General features: G+C 50.5%; 9 protein-coding genes across 9 annotated transcripts; 5 read left to right on the top strand and 4 right to left on the bottom strand.

The window, feature by feature from the left end:
• Positions 1–183: 183 nt before the first annotated feature.
• On the top strand, positions 184–1,108 carry BDQ94DRAFT_173602 (low-affinity Cu transporter; the record flags this gene model as incomplete). The annotated part of the gene is made up of 4 exons (XM_026772196.1): positions 184–273; positions 406–604; positions 746–926; positions 991–1,108. The coding sequence occupies 4 exons, from the start codon at positions 184–186 to the stop codon at positions 1,106–1,108; spliced, it is 588 nt and encodes a 195-aa protein (XP_026622598.1).
• A 42-nt stretch (positions 1,109–1,150) lies between these two features.
• On the bottom strand, positions 1,151–3,065 carry BDQ94DRAFT_81446 (putative F-box and JmjC domain protein). The gene is made up of 2 exons (XM_026776603.1): positions 2,634–3,065; positions 1,151–2,466 (listed from the first exon to the last, which is right to left on the bottom strand). Exons 1-2 carry the CDS (start codon positions 2,972–2,974, stop codon positions 1,278–1,280), a joined length of 1,530 nt encoding a protein of 509 aa, XP_026622597.1. The 5' UTR covers positions 2,975–3,065; the 3' UTR covers positions 1,151–1,277.
• Positions 3,066–3,455: 390 nt separating this feature from the next.
• On the top strand, positions 3,456–5,992 carry tif1 (putative eukaryotic translation initiation factor 4). The gene is made up of 7 exons (XM_026767492.1): positions 3,456–3,607; positions 3,691–3,803; positions 4,002–4,076; positions 4,143–4,211; positions 4,270–4,628; positions 4,689–5,331; positions 5,393–5,992. The coding sequence occupies exons 2-7, from the start codon at positions 3,764–3,766 to the stop codon at positions 5,401–5,403; spliced, it is 1,197 nt and encodes a 398-aa protein (XP_026622596.1). The 5' UTR covers positions 3,456–3,607; positions 3,691–3,763; the 3' UTR covers positions 5,404–5,992.
• A 152-nt stretch (positions 5,993–6,144) lies between these two features.
• BDQ94DRAFT_161858 (uncharacterized protein) lies at positions 6,145–7,182 on the top strand (the record flags this gene model as incomplete). The annotated part of the gene is made up of 1 exon (XM_026769452.1): positions 6,145–7,182. The coding sequence occupies one exon, from the start codon at positions 6,145–6,147 to the stop codon at positions 7,180–7,182; it is 1,038 nt and encodes a 345-aa protein (XP_026622595.1).
• BDQ94DRAFT_149992 (fumarylacetoacetate hydrolase family protein) lies at positions 7,121–8,209 on the bottom strand. Its single transcript, XM_026767491.1, has 3 exons — positions 8,101–8,209; positions 7,807–8,018; positions 7,121–7,716 (listed from the first exon to the last, which is right to left on the bottom strand). The coding sequence occupies exons 1-3, from the start codon at positions 8,157–8,159 to the stop codon at positions 7,289–7,291; spliced, it is 699 nt and encodes a 232-aa protein (XP_026622594.1). The 5' UTR covers positions 8,160–8,209; the 3' UTR covers positions 7,121–7,288.
• A 502-nt stretch (positions 8,210–8,711) lies between these two features.
• BDQ94DRAFT_173597 (uncharacterized protein) lies at positions 8,712–9,168 on the top strand (the record flags this gene model as incomplete). The annotated part of the gene is made up of 2 exons (XM_026772195.1): positions 8,712–8,759; positions 8,905–9,168. The coding sequence occupies 2 exons, from the start codon at positions 8,712–8,714 to the stop codon at positions 9,166–9,168; spliced, it is 312 nt and encodes a 103-aa protein (XP_026622593.1).
• A 1,504-nt stretch (positions 9,169–10,672) lies between these two features.
• On the bottom strand, positions 10,673–11,097 carry BDQ94DRAFT_173596 (uncharacterized protein; the record flags this gene model as incomplete). Its single annotated transcript, XM_026772194.1, has 3 exons — positions 10,673–10,741; positions 10,800–10,949; positions 11,041–11,097. 3 exons carry the CDS (start codon positions 11,095–11,097, stop codon positions 10,673–10,675), a joined length of 276 nt encoding a protein of 91 aa, XP_026622592.1.
• Positions 11,098–12,489: 1,392 nt separating this feature from the next.
• On the top strand, positions 12,490–14,965 carry BDQ94DRAFT_161856 (PWI domain-containing protein; the record flags this gene model as incomplete). Its single annotated transcript, XM_026769451.1, has 8 exons — positions 12,490–12,517; positions 12,832–12,954; positions 12,998–13,133; positions 13,218–13,308; positions 13,410–13,574; positions 13,641–14,252; positions 14,306–14,698; positions 14,825–14,965. The coding sequence occupies 8 exons, from the start codon at positions 12,490–12,492 to the stop codon at positions 14,963–14,965; spliced, it is 1,689 nt and encodes a 562-aa protein (XP_026622591.1).
• A 2,501-nt stretch (positions 14,966–17,466) lies between these two features.
• BDQ94DRAFT_173594 (uncharacterized protein) lies at positions 17,467–18,402 on the bottom strand (the record flags this gene model as incomplete). The annotated part of the gene is made up of 1 exon (XM_026772193.1): positions 17,467–18,402. The coding sequence occupies one exon, from the start codon at positions 18,400–18,402 to the stop codon at positions 17,467–17,469; it is 936 nt and encodes a 311-aa protein (XP_026622590.1).
• Positions 18,403–18,677: the final 275 nt, after the last annotated feature.

Here is an 18,677-nt window from a genome sequence, read left to right as displayed (position 1 = left end):
GCATCTCCCCATCTTAGCGGAACTCCTTGCTCTCTTTCCTTCTCTGGCTCACCGATCTGGTCTGTAAGCTTCTTTATCTGGGTAGCGGCTTGTGATATATGCTACTTTGAAGCTCGCTACATATACTATACTTAGCTTCACCAACGACTATCTACCTTATTGGACTTGCTACAGCACTTCGAGATGGATCACTCAATGCATGGTATGATGGACATGGACCATGGTCATGACCATGGCGATATGGATATGGGTGACGGACAGTGCAGCATGAATGTGAGTGCCTTCGTTGCTAATCTATCTTATTTCAAGTGCAAGCAGTGCGTGAAGTGGAGCTCACCATAGCTTGTTATAACGCACTATCCTCCTAGCTCGTCGTTTATCGGTCTGGCTAACGGTGCTTGCTAGATGCTGTTCACCTGGTCTACGAAGAACCTCTGCATCGTCTTTCCCCAATGGCGCATTACCAGCACCTGGTCCCTTCTGGGTTCGCTTATTGTCATCGTCCTTTTGACAGCCGGCTACGAGGGAATTCGACAGCTCACAAGGCGGTTCGAAGCAGCTCATGCTAGAAGGCTGAGTGCATATACTACGGTTGCTGTAGGAGGTACGTACTTTTCAGTTCCTATTATGTTTCCTGTATAATGTATGGCGGGGATATTGGAGTCATGGTTTCTTCCTCATCTTCGAGCGCTGGTTATTGGTTTGGCCCAACCTTTGCTGAGATGAAGCACCTGACACCGTGAAGGCAGCGAGGTCCACGACGATTCTGCCACGGCCAATGTCCCTTCTAGCCAGACGCTGCCTGCCCCGAATACCGGCTCACCCCTAGTTGTAGGCAGGGATAGCCGAAGAACCGTCGAGCAACGAGGCAAGATCACCATGGCGGCATTGTATGCTGTGCAGGTCTTCTATAGCTTTTTCATCATGTAAGTCTTCTAATCTCTCACTATTGGCCTCCTCTTCGAGTTGGACGAGTTCTAAACTGTTCAGGCTGCTCTTCATGACGTACAACGGATTTGTCATGCTCGCAGTTGCTGTTGGTGCCTTTGTGGGATATTTGGCATTTGGAGACAATACATCTGCCAGCAAAACAGTTGCTTGTCATTAGTGGGCCGCAAGCACGAAGGCTTGCCAGGAGTACTGGCGGAAACTCGGCATATTCTCAGCAATAGCTTCGTTGGATAGCTGTAGTCGTCTTGTCGTTTGTAAACAGCAGCAGTTGCATACTCGTCCAATGAACATTTATGCGTTCACTTGCAAGTAGCAGAGACTGCAATTTAGGGGACTTCAACATCGCTGTCATCTCCAAACCCAAAGCTGAAACCGCCTCCTTCGGCGGCCTCACCTCCGTCTTGCTCTGGGTTTCCGTGCACAATTTCGTCCCATTTCCGTTTCTTCCCCTCGTTCTTCTTCTGCAGCTCTGCCTGCGCCTGTTCCAAGAGTTCAGGGTGCGATTTCTGCATCTGCGCCACAAACCGTTCGTAGGGATTGTTTACGTCCTTCCTGAAACCTGAAATCTGGTCGGCCTTGTTAGACAAGAAGTCCAGCGCAGCGCTCAGATGGGCACGGGGTATGAAGTTCTGAGTAATGGCAATAGCCGGCTCGATGTTGACGACCAAGTGCCACCATCCCGAAGGAACGTGGAGAATCTCCCCCTCGTGACAGATCCCCTCAATACAGCCTGGAGTGCGTCGTGCCTCCGCGTGGAAGCCAAAAAGCCACTCAGCAATGCTAAGAGGGGAAGTCACTTCACTCTGATCGTCTGACACATAGACACCCGGAGGCGGCGGGAGCTTCGAAGACGACGGGAACATGATCCAGTACTTCGAGCCACGGACAACCGCGTTCCAGGCACTGGTAGCATTCGGGTCCTTGTGAAATGTACTTCCAGACCGCTCGGGTCCAATGATCAGCCACTGCCTGTCAGGGCGATCGTTGCCCAGCACGGAGAAGAAGTCTTCTCCAAAGCAACCGGGAGGCCAGTAAGTGGCTTCAGGCTCCTGGTCCGGTTGACCGACCTTAAGGCCCATCTTCGAGACAAAGGCCCGGTCGAACAGGTAAAGAGGACTCTCATCGGAGTTGTTGTGCATGTAATCGACATAAGTATGGAAAGGCCAATCCACTGCCTCTGCACGGAAGACAACCTCGCCGTAGTGATCTAGTAGCATGTTTACGGACCATTGCTTGTACGCTGGCCATTGTTTCACCGGCTCAGTCAAGATGAAGGGCGTGTCGCTCCATTTTTCATTGAACTCCTCGAAAGAGAGATCGGGGAGACGAGCAATTTGGTTGCGGGCAGGGATATTCTTGATGTAGGGATCTAGAGATATGTGGGCGCAGTGGAAGGGTCGGTGCAGGACATCCGAGAATAGATTCGAGCAGTCCAGGATGCACTCTTCCGATGGAGGAATGTTAAGATAAGTTGAACGCCATGTTCCTTTCCATGAGAACGAAGCGGGAGGAGACCTAACTGAAGCGTTAGTACAATGCCCCAGGCCGTCTAGCTGTAAATCTATAAATGTGATGAGAGCAAATTGCCATGTCCCACAATGCAACAGAAATAAAAGAGTAGTCCTCTCGCAAGCAGATGCAGACAATTACAATAATGTAAGAACAATAGATCTATATCTCACCCGATAAAAAGAGCTTTCCAGAGATCCTCGGCTCTGGTAAAAGCATAAAATGCCTTGCATGACTGTCCAATATTCAACAAACTGGGCCCGTCGAGGTATTCCAGCAACATCAATATCGACTCATCCGGTAGGATATTAAAGGTCCCAATTGCATGGCGCAGATTCTCTGCGGCGAGCAAGGCATTGCCACTGGGTTTCACGCCCAGAGGATGGCCAGGAATTTCTTCATGGCCAGACAGATCCTCAAGATTAGATTCCGGATGCGACGAGTAGCTATGAGCAGCCACCGCACCGCCGAGAGGACGAGCACTGTCCAACGAATTGATATCCGGCATTTTCATGATTATTATTTGAAGAAAAAGGAAGGGACGGGCATTGAATTCTAGGAACTTTCCCAATTCGGTGGGGAACGACTAGACCGGTCACAGACCGGGCGGCGGTGGTGGTACAGACTAGTAAGAAAACCGCCCACACAACCAACGGCCAGGGCTGTCAGGCAGGGAAGATACCGGGGGTCTTATGCCCAACCCACCGATAAACAACACGCCTGTGGACTTTCGAAGCGGCAATAATACGTCCTACGCAGTAAAACACATGCTTCCTAGGCATCGAAAGTATTACCAAATATTTCCCTCCGTAGTTCAGCCAGCGAATAAGGAAATCATGGCGAAATTCCCACAAGGCAAGTACGTGGGTAGGTTGCCCGATGGAGAAGGCGGTGCGTATCGGTTAAGCTAAATTGGCGCTAAAAATCAAAAATTTCACCGCGACAAATGGAAAAAATGGCAGACGCAGGGAAAGAAAAGGGAAGAAGGGAAAAAAAAAAAAAGTTCGCAGTGCTCGTCCCGCCGCTTCTGCTCCCCCATTTTCCCACACCATCTTCGGTGATCCAACTTGAACTTCTTTTCTCTTCCCACCCCTACGACTTTTGAAGTCTTTGTGATATCTCTCATCCCCGAGAGTTGTGCTGCCAGGTTCGTTGCTCTCTTCCCAGTGTTTCTCTGCGCATTGCGCCCTCCCCCACCATCCTCGCCTATCGCTAACAAGCCTTTTCCAGTTTTACTCCCAAAACCCCACCGTCTTCGATCACAGCATCTCGCCTGTGATCTTTTCTCAACAACACCGCAATCATGGCTTCTAACGACAAGGGCTTGGAGGAGATCCCCGAGGGTATGTGCTACTAAAACATCTTTTGCTTTATGCTTTTTTTTCTTTTCCTACAAAAGCGAGTTTGTGGTTTTTATCGATCACTTTGCTGGAGATTGGGGCTCGCTCCCAAGTCAGCAGAGGAAAGAGAGATAACCGCCACATTCCATCATCGGAACATCTTTAAAAGAAACAAGCTGACCAGAAACTTCACCTCAATAGGACAGATCGAGACTAACTACGATGAGGTTACCGACTCTTTCGACTCCATGGACCTGAAGCCCGAGCTGCTTCGCGGTATGTGATACAAATTTTATCATCGCCCTGGTGGGGTCTGTGCCAACATGTTCTGACGACGTCCAGGTGTCTACGCCTACGGTTTTGAGCGTCCCTCCGCTATCCAGCAGCGTGCCATCAAGCCCATCATTGCCGGTACGTCTCCCCCCGGCGCGATCGCCCATAATCTATGATGCTAACTAGAGCATCCCAGGCCACGATGTCATTGCTCAGGCTCAGTCTGGTACCGGAAAGACTGCCACTTTCTCCATCTCCGCTCTCCAGAAGATCGACCAGGAGCTCAAGGCTTGCCAGGCTCTGATTGTCGCTCCCACCCGTGAGTTGGCTCAGCAGATCCAGAAGGTCGTTGTCGCCATTGGTGACTTCATGAACATTGAGTGCCACGCCTGCATTGGTGGTACCAACGTCCGTGACGACATGAACGCCCTCCGCGCCGGCCCCCAGGTCGTTGTCGGTACCCCCGGTCGTATCCACGATATGATTGAGCGCCGTGTCCTCAAGACCGACCAGATGAAGCTCTTCATCCTCGACGAGGCTGATGAGATGCTTTCTGTAAGTCCATACCAGATCTGGGCCCAGGGAAGACGTGCCTTTGCTAATAAATGTGATTAGCGTGGTTTCACCGAGCAAATCTACGACATCTTCCAGCTCCTCCCCCAGTCTACCCAGGTCACCCTGCTGTCCGCTACCATGCCCCAGGATGTCCTTGAGGTCACCACCAAGTTCATGCGTGACCCCATCCGTATCCTGGTCAAGAAGCAGGAGCTTACCCTTGAGGGTATCAAGCAGTTCTACATTGCTGTTGAGAAGGAGGAGTGGAAGCTCGACACCCTCTCCGATCTCTACGAGACCGTCACCATCACCCAGGCCGTCATCTTCTGTAACACCCGCCGCAAGGTCGACTGGCTCACTGACAAGCTCACTGCCCGTGACTTCACCGTCTCTGCCATGCACGGTGACATGGAGCAGGGCCAGCGTGATGTTATCATGAAGGAGTTCCGTTCCGGATCTTCCCGTGTCCTGATCGCCACTGACCTTCTGGCCCGTGGTATCGATGTCCAGCAGGTCTCCCTGGTCATCAACTACGACCTTCCCGCCAACCGTGAGAACTACATCCACCGTATCGGTCGTGGTGGTCGTTTCGGTCGTAAGGGTGTTGCCATCAACTTCGTCACCGCTGACGATGTCCGCATGATGCGTGAGATTGAGCAGTTCTACAGCACCCAGATCGAGGAGATGCCCATGAACGTTGCTGGTAAGCTAGCCTTCACCCACACTCTGATTATCGTATCTTCCATACTGATTTTTGGTTCTAGACCTCATCTAAACACCCTAATACCATCACCTAACGTCCCTCGATGCGGATTACGAATGCAGTTGCCAATAACGCTCCAAGGGTGAGCTGCGGTGGGAAAGACGTTTTGACATCGTTGCGCTTCTCTTGGTAAAGGAGAATCCTTCAAAAAGTGGCTTTCTGTGTCTCCAGCATTTTCTCTTTCAGCAGTGGCGAGCGGGAACCGTCTAATCTGCGTGTTTCTGTCTTGTGCTGTTTATGGTTTCCTTTGTCTGTTATTGCTTATGGAGATGCGACACGCTTGTGCGATTTTATTGCTGTAATTCATGGTTCTCTTCCGGAAACGCTTTTTCACACCCTTTTTCCTTTGCTCTGTACCTAGCTCGCTCTCTGGTTGGTTAAGGATGCTGCGTTCATACTTGACCAAGAGGTCGGGCCAAAAATGTGATTAGTTCAATCAGGCTTTCTTTTCCTCGAGGCACTTTGGGTGGACGAAGATATGATTATGGCTCGGACTGGTTGTATACCTGTGTTCACTAGTATAGACAAGAGAGGTACATACCATTCCATTAGTTTGTTTTGAATAGTCAATCTTCAACTCCTGGTTTTGTGGAACACGCGGTCTGAAGACTCTACTTCGTAAGATGACTACTTGAGCATATGTATACCTACCTCACCTTCCATTCTCCACCCTCCACATCCTCCGTGACAATACCATCTCAACAAACACTGTCCCCCGCGAAATCCCAACTCAAAAATAACTCCTCAATCCCAATGACCAACCCAACCCGACAACCATACTCCAACAGCCCCCGCCCATCCACCTTCCTCTGGGCCCACGAGCTCCGACGCGAGAACATCCAACTCGTGAATCAAATCGACGGCCTCAGAGCCGAGCTCGCTGCTGCTAACGATACAATAGCAAGTCTCAATCGCAGCCTCAAGAATCTAGAACTACGAGCACGCGAAGAGAATGCTAGGCTAGAGAATAGCCTGAAGGGCCTCGAAGCGCGATTCGATACTAATTTACAAAGTGGCATTGAGCGGGTTGAGGATCTCCAGGCTGAGAATCGTCAATTACGGAGTAGAATTGATGGGTTGGAGAAGGGGTGTCAGAGAAGTGCTTATGAACAAAAGAGAATGGAGGACGGTATTCGTGTGAGGTTGCTGGATGAGGTAAGAGAGATGTTGTTGGAGTGGCGGAAGGACGGGGTGAAGGTAGTGATAGGAGGAGATAGAGAGGCTGGGGATGCTGGGTCTGATGTTCTTGTTCCGGATTCGATGCCTGTTGGATCGGTTCCTGCGGGTGGTCTGGAGATTGGGCTGTCGTCGACGCTTTCTGATACTACGTGGGGGACGCCTTCTCTGGTGGATGAGGGGCACACTGGGGCATTTGGCTTGGATTTGTATGGGGTCATGAAGCAGGGTGGGAGATCGCTTGCTGAATATATGGCTGCTGCTGAGGGGATCAAACTTGGTTTGCAGACACAACGGGGTGAAGGTGAGGTTGTTAGAGCGGTTGTGCGAGGTCTCGATGATGGAAGTATACAGACTCTGATCGAGGAAGAGATGAGCCGCGCTGGGTGGACTTGGAATGCATTGAGGGACGCCATGCTGAAGGTTATTCAGGAAAGGGAACCGTCTGTACCGGAGCCAGTCATGACAAGCAAAACATCCAATGGAAATGTCAAACTCGAGTCGACCAATGCTCCTCATGTCCAACGCAAAAGGCAAAGAGCGAGGAGGTTCATACCAATTGTACCGGCTGATGAAGAGGATGAACGCATTGTCATGGAAATGTATCGCCGTTGAGGGACCGACTTACTTTTTATCATTCCAGATAGTCTATATTGGAACCGAACCAGGGTATGTATATACATTGTCTATCTGATACATATATCTCGTTCAAGACAGCCGTTTAGGTCTCACTGTACCGGTATCTACCCTCACGGTCCTTGACCTCGACCTCGATGCGACCCTCCTCGAGCTCCTTGCCATCGTACTCAATGGACGCCTTCATGACATCGCCAGACTTGACCTGACCCACGCCCTTGGGAGTACCAGTCAGGACAAGGTCACCCTTCTCCAGAGTCATGACACGGGAGATCTCCGCCAGAAGTCTGGGGATCCGGTAAAGCATCAGACCAGTGGAGTCGGCCTGGCGCATTTGCGATCCTACACTCAAGCGAAGGAAAGCATTATGAGGATCGGGAAGACGGGCCTTGGAAATCTCCTGAGAGACAGGCAGGAAAGTATCGAAGCCCTTAGCGATCGTCCAGGGGAGGCCCTTCTTCTTCGCTTCTTCTTGGACGTTGCGAGCAGTCATGTCAATACCGAGGAGGTAGCCTATAACAGCAATTGTTTTATACATGGTTAGCCATTGCCAATCATTATGATAGGCAAAAAGGAATAAAGGCATAGGAAATCATGACTGACTGTGAATCGCATCCAAAGCACCCTTATCATCATTCGGGTCCAGATCCCGAACGGTCTTGCCCATCACCAGCGCCAATTCAACCTCATAGTGCAGGTTGGTTCCCTGAGGACGCAGCACAGGACCCTCGCCGGGGCAGAGAATAGCGGAAGCGGGCTTCAAGAAGAAAAAGGGCTGCTTGGGCTTGGTGTTGTTCAGCTCTGTGATGTGGTCGCTGCGGATAACGGACTGCGGTGTTAGCTGAACCGATCGATCGTCACTCTCAACATGCGGAGGCTCGTGGTATGTAGACATACGCATAGTTTCTGCCAATGCAGATAACCTTTCTGCAATTGGCTCTGATAGCGGAGGCCATGATGATGTTCTCAATGCTTGAGGAGGAGGGGAAAGAGGAATGATTGAGGGGGTGGGAATGGAATGTAAAGGCAATGAGGCCTGGCGGATAATAATATAATCGGCCAGTCGGAGCTCGGCCGATGCGACGCACGGAAAGGTGCTCCGCGCGCTGCGTGCGGAGAGGCTCGGATTCTCCGAGATTCGGAGGGTCGAGCCGGATGATGGGGATGATAAGAGGGTTGTGTGGGGAAGTAAGTGGGATTGCGATAATGGTAGTGATTTCTGGCTCTTGAAGGACTGTAGAGGATTTGTGTAGACAATTATTTGTCTGGAATTTCTCAGTAGAAACTGTGATGAGCTGAGAATGTTTTCTTATTCTCGTTGTTCCTTACGTCACCCGCTCAGTTCATGAAGGGTGCTTCTATCACTGCATGTCAACTACACTCCTTGCACTGCGTCTGTACATAATCATCTGAATTGAATCTGGAGAGCAGGGCGTCTTGCCAGTACAGTCTATTATATCAGTTGCAGAATATCGTTCATCTCTCCTGTGATCTGAACCAAACTCGCCATGCAAGTAGCTGAGATCCTCTCCGATCTGACATCCCTACGCGTCTGTGTATGTCCTCCTTGCCATGACCCTCAACCAGTGTCTCAGCCTTCTTCTCCTTCTATATAATGGACCAATATAAACACTCGTCTCCAATACAACTTTCTGACTACCTCATCGTCAAAAAACCAACTCAACTAATATCCAACCACAGGACCACCATGACGCCCTCGCGCTCGTTACTGTTAACGAGAGAATACCCCATACTACAGCGCAACTAGGACTCAAAGCAACGAGCACAAGCCAAGCAAGCCCTGGAGCAGATTTGGGTCGCTACGAAAACGAGGACCTCATTCGCGCAAAGGAGCTCGTCGACTTGCACTACGAGTTCAAGGCCCGTCATGCATTAGGCACGGTTGATGAGGAGCTTGCGCGTGCAAGGGAAGAAGTAGCCCGAGTGTTAAGGGAACTAAGCTAGTTAAGAATAATAGCTACCTGGCTTTGACGTTATTTGTTGTTTGCGACTTCTACCTTTCATGCATTTGGACGTTTTATTTGGGCTGGCGTTATCAGTGAAGGGCTGTATGTTAATATCACTCCGAGGGAATAATATCATATAAACATACATAGTGTTTCAAAGATGCCGTAACTTCTGGGACACTATGCTGCTAAGAGTTCTTGCCAATTCTGGCACATCTTGGGCTCCATTTTTCATTGGGGTGGGGGTGGGGGTGGGGGTTGCAGTTGCAGTCACATTGGCCATCTCCATCTTCCTTAGGAGAAAGCCTAGTTTTCTAGCAACCAGATAATTTATTTACTATTGATCACTATAAGTCACAATTACCATTTCATGATGTATCTTCTTAGAATACCTACACCCTCTACTCGACATTCTCTCTCTATATACATTGACATATAACATTCATGATCTCAAATCCTGGAGTCCTCAGCAAGGATTGTGATTGAGCACATTAGATATGGGGGGTACATGTGATTGCAAGCAACTGTGCCCTTGATAACCTGATCTTCTACACTAATAGATCATTGGATATTGGATTGACGTAGTGGTGCCCTGACATCCCATTATTTGTAATAATGGTGATGAGCTTTCTGGTAATTGCTTTCCTATTCGCTTTGGACCTGGTCCTAATAAATTCATCCTGTCGATCCCTCCAGCTCTCAAATGAAGGGCAATCTGTCGAAGGCTACCTCTGAGCTTTCCAAATGGTATGCTTGGGTTGAGATATTACACAAGTGGTCCGTCAGAATCAAAGTCATACAGTTATATCTGACATGCGCAGTGCGTGGAAGAGCTGGGGCGAGTTGTCTATGTCACGAGTCCGGCACTGACGTCCTATGACAATCTTTATCTTGAATATGGTTGCATACAGCATTTCCAGGGTTTGTTCCCGGAAAGTTAGATATAACCCGGCTTCAAGAAGCCTAAGCTGAAAGGAGTCTTGGTATGTACCATCTCTAAAGTGAGGAGAATCCCAATATGTAGTTGATAGTCTACCACTCAGCTTCATAAACTGACTTATACCGAGTTGAAGCCTGAGCAATCTATCAATCTAAAGTATACTGCAAAAGATTGACTAGCAGTACTTGATGCCCCCATACCTCCTGCCCGTCCCAAGCCATTCTTTGCCCACCAGGTAAGAGCTTGCTTCAGAGCTAAGAGTCTTCTTTCTAGTATGTTGATTCCTGAAAATCCAAGCTCCTACCTCTATCTCCTGCACTGTCAATGAGCTATTTAGTTTCATCCGTGTATTGCTACTACCATTAACCGGCATTGGATCCCTCTGTTCTATCACAGTGTTACCTAAGGACTGGCCTGACTCTCAGGCTTGGCGGATGACTCTCCACGCCAACCAAAACCTTTTCAAGAATCTGTCGTCAGCAAATTGGTTATTATACTGGATTGGCGAGCTCCATACACCGAGAAATATCCCTGTAGATGGCGAGCATCTTTGAGTTGCCTCCTAGGCATCCTGGTTGTCACGCTTGACAAATGGCTTGGTACCAGTCAGATCTCTTCTAAAGGCAACGCCCTTCCACGCAGCTTTGTCAGCAGGGCTGGTCATCACTTTGGATTGAAGGATCACATACATTTGGAAGGCCCGGACCAAAAGGTCCATCAAAGTCTTTCACAGTAGCCTCCTGGGCAATCTGGACGTCACGCTGGTAAGGGAACGAGCCAGAACTATCTGGTTCAAAGTTGGTTTGAGCCACGGCGGCAGATTTCTGGCTCGAGAGGTCCTGTGAAGTCCTGCGTTAGCCGGTTGCCTAAGCTGATCCCTGAGCAGTAGACAAAGAGCTGTTCAGGGTGTGTCCATATTCTATTATTTACGGTGGGCAAGGCCAGGGTCGCAGAAACCAGCGCGAGAGCAAGGAGTGTGTATCTCATCTTGAATGTTGGAGAGGTATTATAAAATGAGGCAGGCGTGCTGTCCAGGCACAAGTGGGGTGAATTGACCGTTGGTTGAGTCAAATTGTGAGTTCTGTGTAGAGCTGATGAGAGACGTCCTGACGTTCGTTTTATACACAAGCTCGCCCTACCCTGAAGACTCCACTTTCGGGCATGTGTTTTTCTTCTCCCCGCTTTCGTGGCTACGTCGGCTCACTGATGTGAAGGGATCACATCTTCCTGTTGATCAGCATGCAGTCGTAGATGGGAAAATACGATGATCAGCCCCTAGTCCGGCGTTGGTAATCTATGGTAGTCAAGTCCATTTAGTAACTTGTGCTACGAAGGGTGGAGGGATTCATGGAACTTGTCAATCTCAACCAATCCTCGTGAGCTAAGTATGAGGCTGTATAGCAAGAGCAGATTATACTGTATGCATGAATGGTGTGATGATCCACAAATGCAACGCTACCAATGTCATCACAGCAGTCGTCAATCACCGAAACACAGTGTCGATGTATCGCAGCTATGCTCGACTGGGAGGTATCGTAACTGGGAGTATTCTGCGAGATTTCGAGTCACATCTGCCCCCGTCTCAGCTGATCGGCCAGTTCCAGTAAAGTATAATATGTAATTCCCGGTAATCTGGAATACAAGCTGATGGGGAAAAAAGCAAGTATGAGCTGAACCTCATGAGAGAGAGCTCGGCTGACTACTTAGTCTCTAACTACTTGATGCAACTACTCACTAGTTACTGCTCAGCCATACTTATCCAATGATCCAATCAATCTATCGAACTTGCAGCATACTAACCGCTCCTAATATTTACTTCTTGCGCGGAGTTTCTATACGGCACCGCGAGATACAGGCGCTTCCTCCTGTATGGGCTTGAATGAGCCCGATCCTAACAAGAGTCCTCCAGGGCCAATCTGATTGAAAACTGCTAACTGCCAATATCTGTGCATGTGCACAATTTACGCGATAGGCACGTCTCGTCTACCGCTTCTCTCAAATGATCCATGACTCTTTCATATCACTTTGACTTGTCTGTAGTCCTGTCTTTCCTCCTTTTCTCCTCTGAAACAGGCACACGGATCCACTAATCCTTCCTACCAGCACCACCTCCATCAAAAGGCCTGGGGCCACGACCTGGGCCTCAACGTGAGTGACCCTGAAGCGGTGAAGAAATTTTGGATTCATCTCGACCACTGTTCTGATTCTATCAGCCAGAGTCTGATGTGTAGCTCGGATGTATCAACCATCCACTGGCTGTGGAATGGGAGTATACCGCGGTGGCAGGCAGATAGTAGGATCGTACATACCTGCCGCAACTTTGAAGCTATACGGAACTGGGCTTTTTGAGAGAAGGGCTGGAGTGGTGGACCTCGAAGCATGGGTGCCGGACCCGTTACGCGGGGAGGTATAAGGAAACTATGCGGTTAGATAGGTGGTGTGACTGTATATTATATGTTATTATCACAGAATTTTATGACTACGGTACTATGAGTGCAGAGATTCAATGACAGCCCACACTGTCGAGAGTATAAGAGGGTATAGAGTTGGACATTATACTACGTAGTGACCAGAGGTGGTCAGGCACTTCAAGTTTCTTTCGAAAGGGGAAAAGGGGCACTGGCTTTGTCAAATATTCAATCAATTAGTGAGATACAATTGTGCTTAAGTCTGGGATAACAGGTAGATTGATACTTGAGTCCTCGAGAAGGTAAATACTAGGAGTGATATCAACTTCCCAAAAAGGCAAGATTGAAGCTATCCTCGGTCCGACTGCGACTCCGGCCTTCGGACATCGAGACACACCCAAACCGCAGTCTCGTGGCTGGCTCATCACCGCAGCTTGTTCACGCGCCGGTCGCTGCACATATTGTCGACTCCTCAATAGCTGTTGGTTCTCTTGAACTAGGACTAGAAACCATGGCGACTAGTGTGGATGCCAAACTGCTGAAGCAGACCAAATTCCCTCCGGAATTCAGCCGGAAGGTGGATATGACCAAGGTCAACATCGAGGTGATGAAGAAGTGCGTTGCAAAAGCCCCAGCTGAGTTTCTTATCGCGAGGTGCTGTTATCATCCGGATCTGGAACTAACATTTGACTATTGCAGATGGATTGCTGGAAAGATCTCCGAGATTCTGGGAAATGAAGATGACGTCGTTATTGAGCTCTGCTTTAACCTTTTGGAAGGGTCGCGGTTTGTATGTACGACCTTTTACCTTTTGCCTTTGATGCTGATTTGCTATGTTTTACTCGGGGTTCAGCCATTCAAGCTAACTGGTTTCACTTTGCATTATCTCAGCCCGATATCAAGTCCCTGCAGATTCAGCTCACCGGATTCCTGGATAAAGATACTGGCAAGTTTTGCAAAGAGCTGTGGTCGCTATGCTTGAGTGCCCAGGAAAACCCCCAGGGCGTGCCCAAGGAGTTGCTGGAGGCGAAGAAACTGGAACTTATCCAAGAGAAGGTGGGATGACTCGCGGATGTCTGGGATGTTGGTCGCATGCTGACGCCTTCGTTATTTAGATCGAAGCGGAAAGAGCCGCCGAGGAAGCCCGCAAACAGAAGGAACAGGAGCGCGCACGAGAACGAGAACTTGAAGACCTTCGACGCAGAGAACGGTCTGAGCGCACAAGGGGAGGAAGAAGAGGCGGTGGTCGCGGTGGTCGAGACTTTGATAGGCGTCGGTCGCCTCCGCGACAACGCAGCCGTGACCGTTTTCGAGGTCCGCCTGGCAGACGAGAGTTCGATTCCTACGTGCCCTCAGGCTCTCGTAGAGGCCGTCGGCCATCCCGTTCGCCCAGCCGCTCTCGTTCTCGCTCCGTGTCTTCCTCGCGCTCACCCCCACCACGTCGGCGCCATCCTGGCAACGACCGGAACCGACGACGTCGGTCGATTAGCGGCTCTGTCTCCCCGGACCGCGGTGATCGCAGGAGGCCCAGGAGACGCAGCCCTGATTACGGTGATCGTGCAAGATCCATTACCCGCAGTGAATCATCACGCTCACGTAGTCCCAGAAGAGACCGACGGAGACGGAGATCCGTTTCTTCCCGCAGTGCATCGCGTTCACCTGTCTACAGGGATCGACGCAAGAGGAGAGGTTCTTCAGCATCGAGGTCCCGTTCGAGGTCGCAAGGGTCGGATGGTAGCGGCACCAGACGCAGAGGATCATCGCCTCACTCTTCACGAGATGATAAGAAAGAATCCACCGCTGATATTGCAAAGGCCCGCAAGTCCCGTGACGACCGCCGTTTGAGTCGCAGCAGAGATCGCAATGACACCCGCAGACGCCGGTACTCGTCCCAGAGTGTTAGCCGCAGCCGCAGTCGAGATCGCTCCCGCAGCGCCAGCCAGGACTCCCGCAGTCGGAGTCGCAGCCGCAGCCACAGCCGCATGAGAGATAGGAAGCGGCGTCGGTCCATTGAGAGATATGCCCCAGTTGCGCGGAGACGGCGCAACACGTCCTCCGTATCCGTCCCCAGTGATAAACGAAAGAGGATGGCTGATGAAGACGAGGATGCCGCCAAACGATCACCACCGCAGGCTGAGAAGCCGAGCTCGAGCGACCAAGAGATGAAGGATGCCACTGAGGTGGGTGAATGATTTCTGAGGGTCCTCTTCACACAAATTCTATGATTTCCTAAGTTCGTTCAACGCCCAAAAAAACCTGCATTGCTCCTCTCACCGTAAAGACCTAAACTAACCACCTAATCACAGACTGCTGCTCCCTCCAATAACCCAGCTCGTGTACGCATCTCCAGCTCCGAACTACGCGAGAAGCTGCTCCGCGAGAAGATCATCGCGATGCGCCGGACCGCCTCGAGCGACAAGGTAGGTAGCTCTGCATCTTCAAGGTAGTCTACATGCCCTACCATTCAGGGCGCACACACACACACACACACACACACACACACACACACACACAGCTTCACCTACATAAACCCACATACCAAAGTCCCACTAAAAGAGCGAAGGATTGGAGGATTCCGCAACTCAATACTTAGCGATCTATGCACACGTGGTAATGTCACTATAAACAATAAACAAAAAGAGAGTTTGCGTCCTATGCCTGTCTCAGCAATATCTCCGTTAATAGTCCATCCAACCCCTGTGCCATCATAGTTTAATTCATTTTTCTGCAAAGTTCAGACCACGCAATCCCAGTCCCGTGGAACGAACAGCAAAGTTTTCTTGGCAAATGAGATAGTAGTCTAATTCTACAGTAATCCCAAATATTAGTCCGGGGGAACCACTACTAGCGCACTTCATTTAAACAAAGTTCACCCGGCACGCGACCGTTTTCGGGGGATTCTCCACAAGGCTAGGTTGACTATTAATCTCGGGCTGATCGACTATTGAGACTATTGTTTGTCGGTTATTTAGACCGTTGAGCCGTTGGTATAGAGATGCTCAGTTAATGGGAGATCTTAATATGGTGGTTGGTTGTGGTGGTTGTTAGCTGGGAGGGAGCCAAGTATGCCCCTATTCCACCTTCTGAGGAGCCAGGGGGATATGGGAGTAGATTCGGTAACGCATTAATGTACTGTAGAGTAACAGGGTATGGTATCTTGCATTCAGTAATTAGATAGGGGAAATAAATAGTGCCATTGAGCACGCCCTTCAATATTGGTGCATGTTTCCAAGTGCCTCCTATATGGACAATGTTAAGACCTGGTAAGGATTAGCGTTGAAGGCAGACTGTATGTTAGACTACTCAGCCCGAGTCCGGCTCCTACATGGGTGAATAGTAGATAGCAGAGCCATGTCACGCTCTATAATAAGAATAATAATAACACAGAATTTTATACTGTAGGTACTGAATCACGCCTAGGAAACTGTCGAATTCGTATCGAGGGGCACTTGGGGGGGGGGGGGGGGTTATTCACCAGTTGGTGATAAAACCTAGGTGAGTTGTACAAATCAACTACAACATCAAATCATGTAAAAATCGTGTAATCTACTGCAGTCTAGATAGAAAGTTAGATAATCCTAAACAACCGACAAACTTCCTCTCGTCATCGTATCCCTTTTCCCCTTAACCTCGTGACGAACGAACAAACAAACTATACTAACAGCCCCCTATAAGTTAACCATCATCAGCACAGACACTAATCCTAACGAGCACAATCCATTCAGATAGGAACAATAAATAATAATAAAATGTCTTAAGCATTACACCCACCTACAAAGAGCAGCGACGATCACCAGGACACATATAAGATCATCTCGATAAGAGCTTAAGCACACATACATACCCACAATAGTAGTGACTCCATAATGCCAGTACCGGTTCCCACTGTATACTTGTCCCAGATAATGAATGACGTGCGCCCATCACCCCCCACAGCCCTATATAGGTATTATAGTATAATAATATTATTGTAGAAAATAAGCATCCATTTAATAATAGTCAATTAATTAACCACCCATTCGCACAGATAATTTTAGTAGTAAGTGGATAGCATGCAAAGCACGAACATCCCATTTCATCCCGTCTCCAATCTCCTCCACCATGCTAACTAGTCAATCCTAACTCAAGTCACTACGGTGTACACATCAGCTCAGAATCATCTCTCTTCGTCAGCTTACCCACTGCGTGCCGCTATCATGACGTACCCTGTATCCCGTCCTCAGCCGCTTGATGATGAGGTAGTGACATTTCGTGGCTGTGTCGCGTTCTCTAATTGTGATCGACTGAGTAGTGTTTTGCTCAGACCTTGTCAGCTGAGTGGGATGAGGTGGTTTGGTTCTGGAACGTTGATGAGTAAAGACAGACAAACAAACAAACAGGCAGGGATTCGTATTAGAGGGGCATTCGTTCGTTCGTTGGTTTGGCTCTAATCACGATGGACGGGATCGTCGGGGGCAGGGGAACTGTCTTACTAAGAACGAGGATTGTCTGCTTGATTACTGCTTTGGGAGTTTGGGGCAGAAGGGGGCCGCTTATGTTGTTGCTAAGAAATCAAGATCTACTTGGCATGGAGATACGCTGGTTTGGCATATCGAATCGAGATTAAGAAAAAAGAAGAAATGAACATTCAAGACGAGGCTGGCTTTCGCTCAATCCTCCATCATAAGTACTGTACAGGTATTCAAATAACACATCATTGCATCGGCAAAGCGAATGGACTCCATTGGAGGGAAAGGTGGGATAGTATCAAACAATCAAGCCAGAAAATAAAGATTTGTACCTGCTTCGCCACTATAGACATCCTGCTTCCCTCGCCTTGTACAAATTCGAGCAGATATTCAAGACAATCTTCACAATAATTAGAATTAGAAAATTAGGTATATACAGGAGGACTATTCACCATTGATGCCGTTGCTATCGTCGTAACTTGTAGGCTGCTGTTGGAAGCTTACCAGTCGCAAGCCGAAACGCTCACAGTAGCAGTGACGGTGACAGTAACCACCTCAGTCTCAGAGCCAGAGCCGGAACCGGAGCCGGAGCCAGCGACGGGAGCGGTGGTGATCTGAGGAGAGGAACCGCCCTCAGTAGCCGAGGTGGCAACGGGGACAGGAGTCACGGTCTCGGTAGCGACAGGGACGACAGTCTGGCCGGTGATGGTGTCGCAGGGAGTGGTGGAAGCACCAGCGCTGGCGCCCTCAGGGACGCTGGCAGTGGGAACAGCAGGGACGCTAGCAGCGCCGGAGGGGACGACACCACCGCTGGGGGCGGGAGAGCCACCGCTGGGAGCGTTGCCAGAGCCAGACTGAGCGGGAGCGGCAGGGGTCTCGGAGGGGCTGACACCGCTGGGGGCACCAGGGGCGCCAGACTCAGCAGGGGCACTGGGAGCGGAACCGCCCTCGGTCATGGTAGCAACGGGAACAACAGTCTGGCCGGTGAGGGTGTCGCAGGGAGTGGTGGAGGCACCAGCGCTGGCGCCCTCGGGGACGCTAGCAGTGGGAACAGCAGGGACGCTAGCACCACCGGAGGGAACGACACCGCCGCTGGGGGCAGGAGCGCCACCGGAGGGAGCAGGAGCACCAGACTGGGCAGGAGCACTAGGGGCAGAGCCACCCTCGGTCATAGTAGCAACGGGAACAACAGTCTGGCCGGTGAGGGTGTCGCAGGGGGTGGTGGAGGCACCAGCGCTGGCACCTTCGGGGACGCTAGCAGTGGGGACAGCAGGGACGCTAGCACCACCGGAGGGAGCACCGGGGGCACCAGACTGAGCAGGAGACGAGGGAACGACACCACCGCTAGGAGCAGGAGCACCGGACTGAGCGGGAGCAGAGGGAACAACACCGCCAGACTGAGCAGGGACACTGGGGGCAGAGCCGCCCTCGGTCATAGTAGCAACGGGAACAACAGTCTGGCCGGTGATGGTGTCACAGGGGGTGGTGGAGGCACCAGCGCTGGCGCCCTCGGGGACGCTAGCGGTAGGAACAGCAGGAACAGAGCCGGAGGGACCGGCGGGAACAACGCTACCAGAGGGAGCAGCACCTCCAGAGCCAGAGCCGGACCAGGAGCCGGAGCCGGAGCCGGAGCCGGAGCCGGAGCCGGAGCCGGAGCCAGAGCCAGAGCCAGAGCCAGAGCCAGAGCCAGAGCCAGAGCCAGAGCCAGAGC

This window comes from Aspergillus welwitschiae (assembly GCF_003344945.1).
Source record: "Aspergillus welwitschiae strain CBS 139.54b unplaced genomic scaffold BDQ94scaffold_35, whole genome shotgun sequence".
Lineage (NCBI taxonomy): Eukaryota > Fungi > Ascomycota > Eurotiomycetes > Eurotiales > Aspergillaceae > Aspergillus > Aspergillus welwitschiae.
Note: the sequence above shows the minus strand (reverse complement) of the source record. Positions and strands in the feature narration are given on the sequence as shown.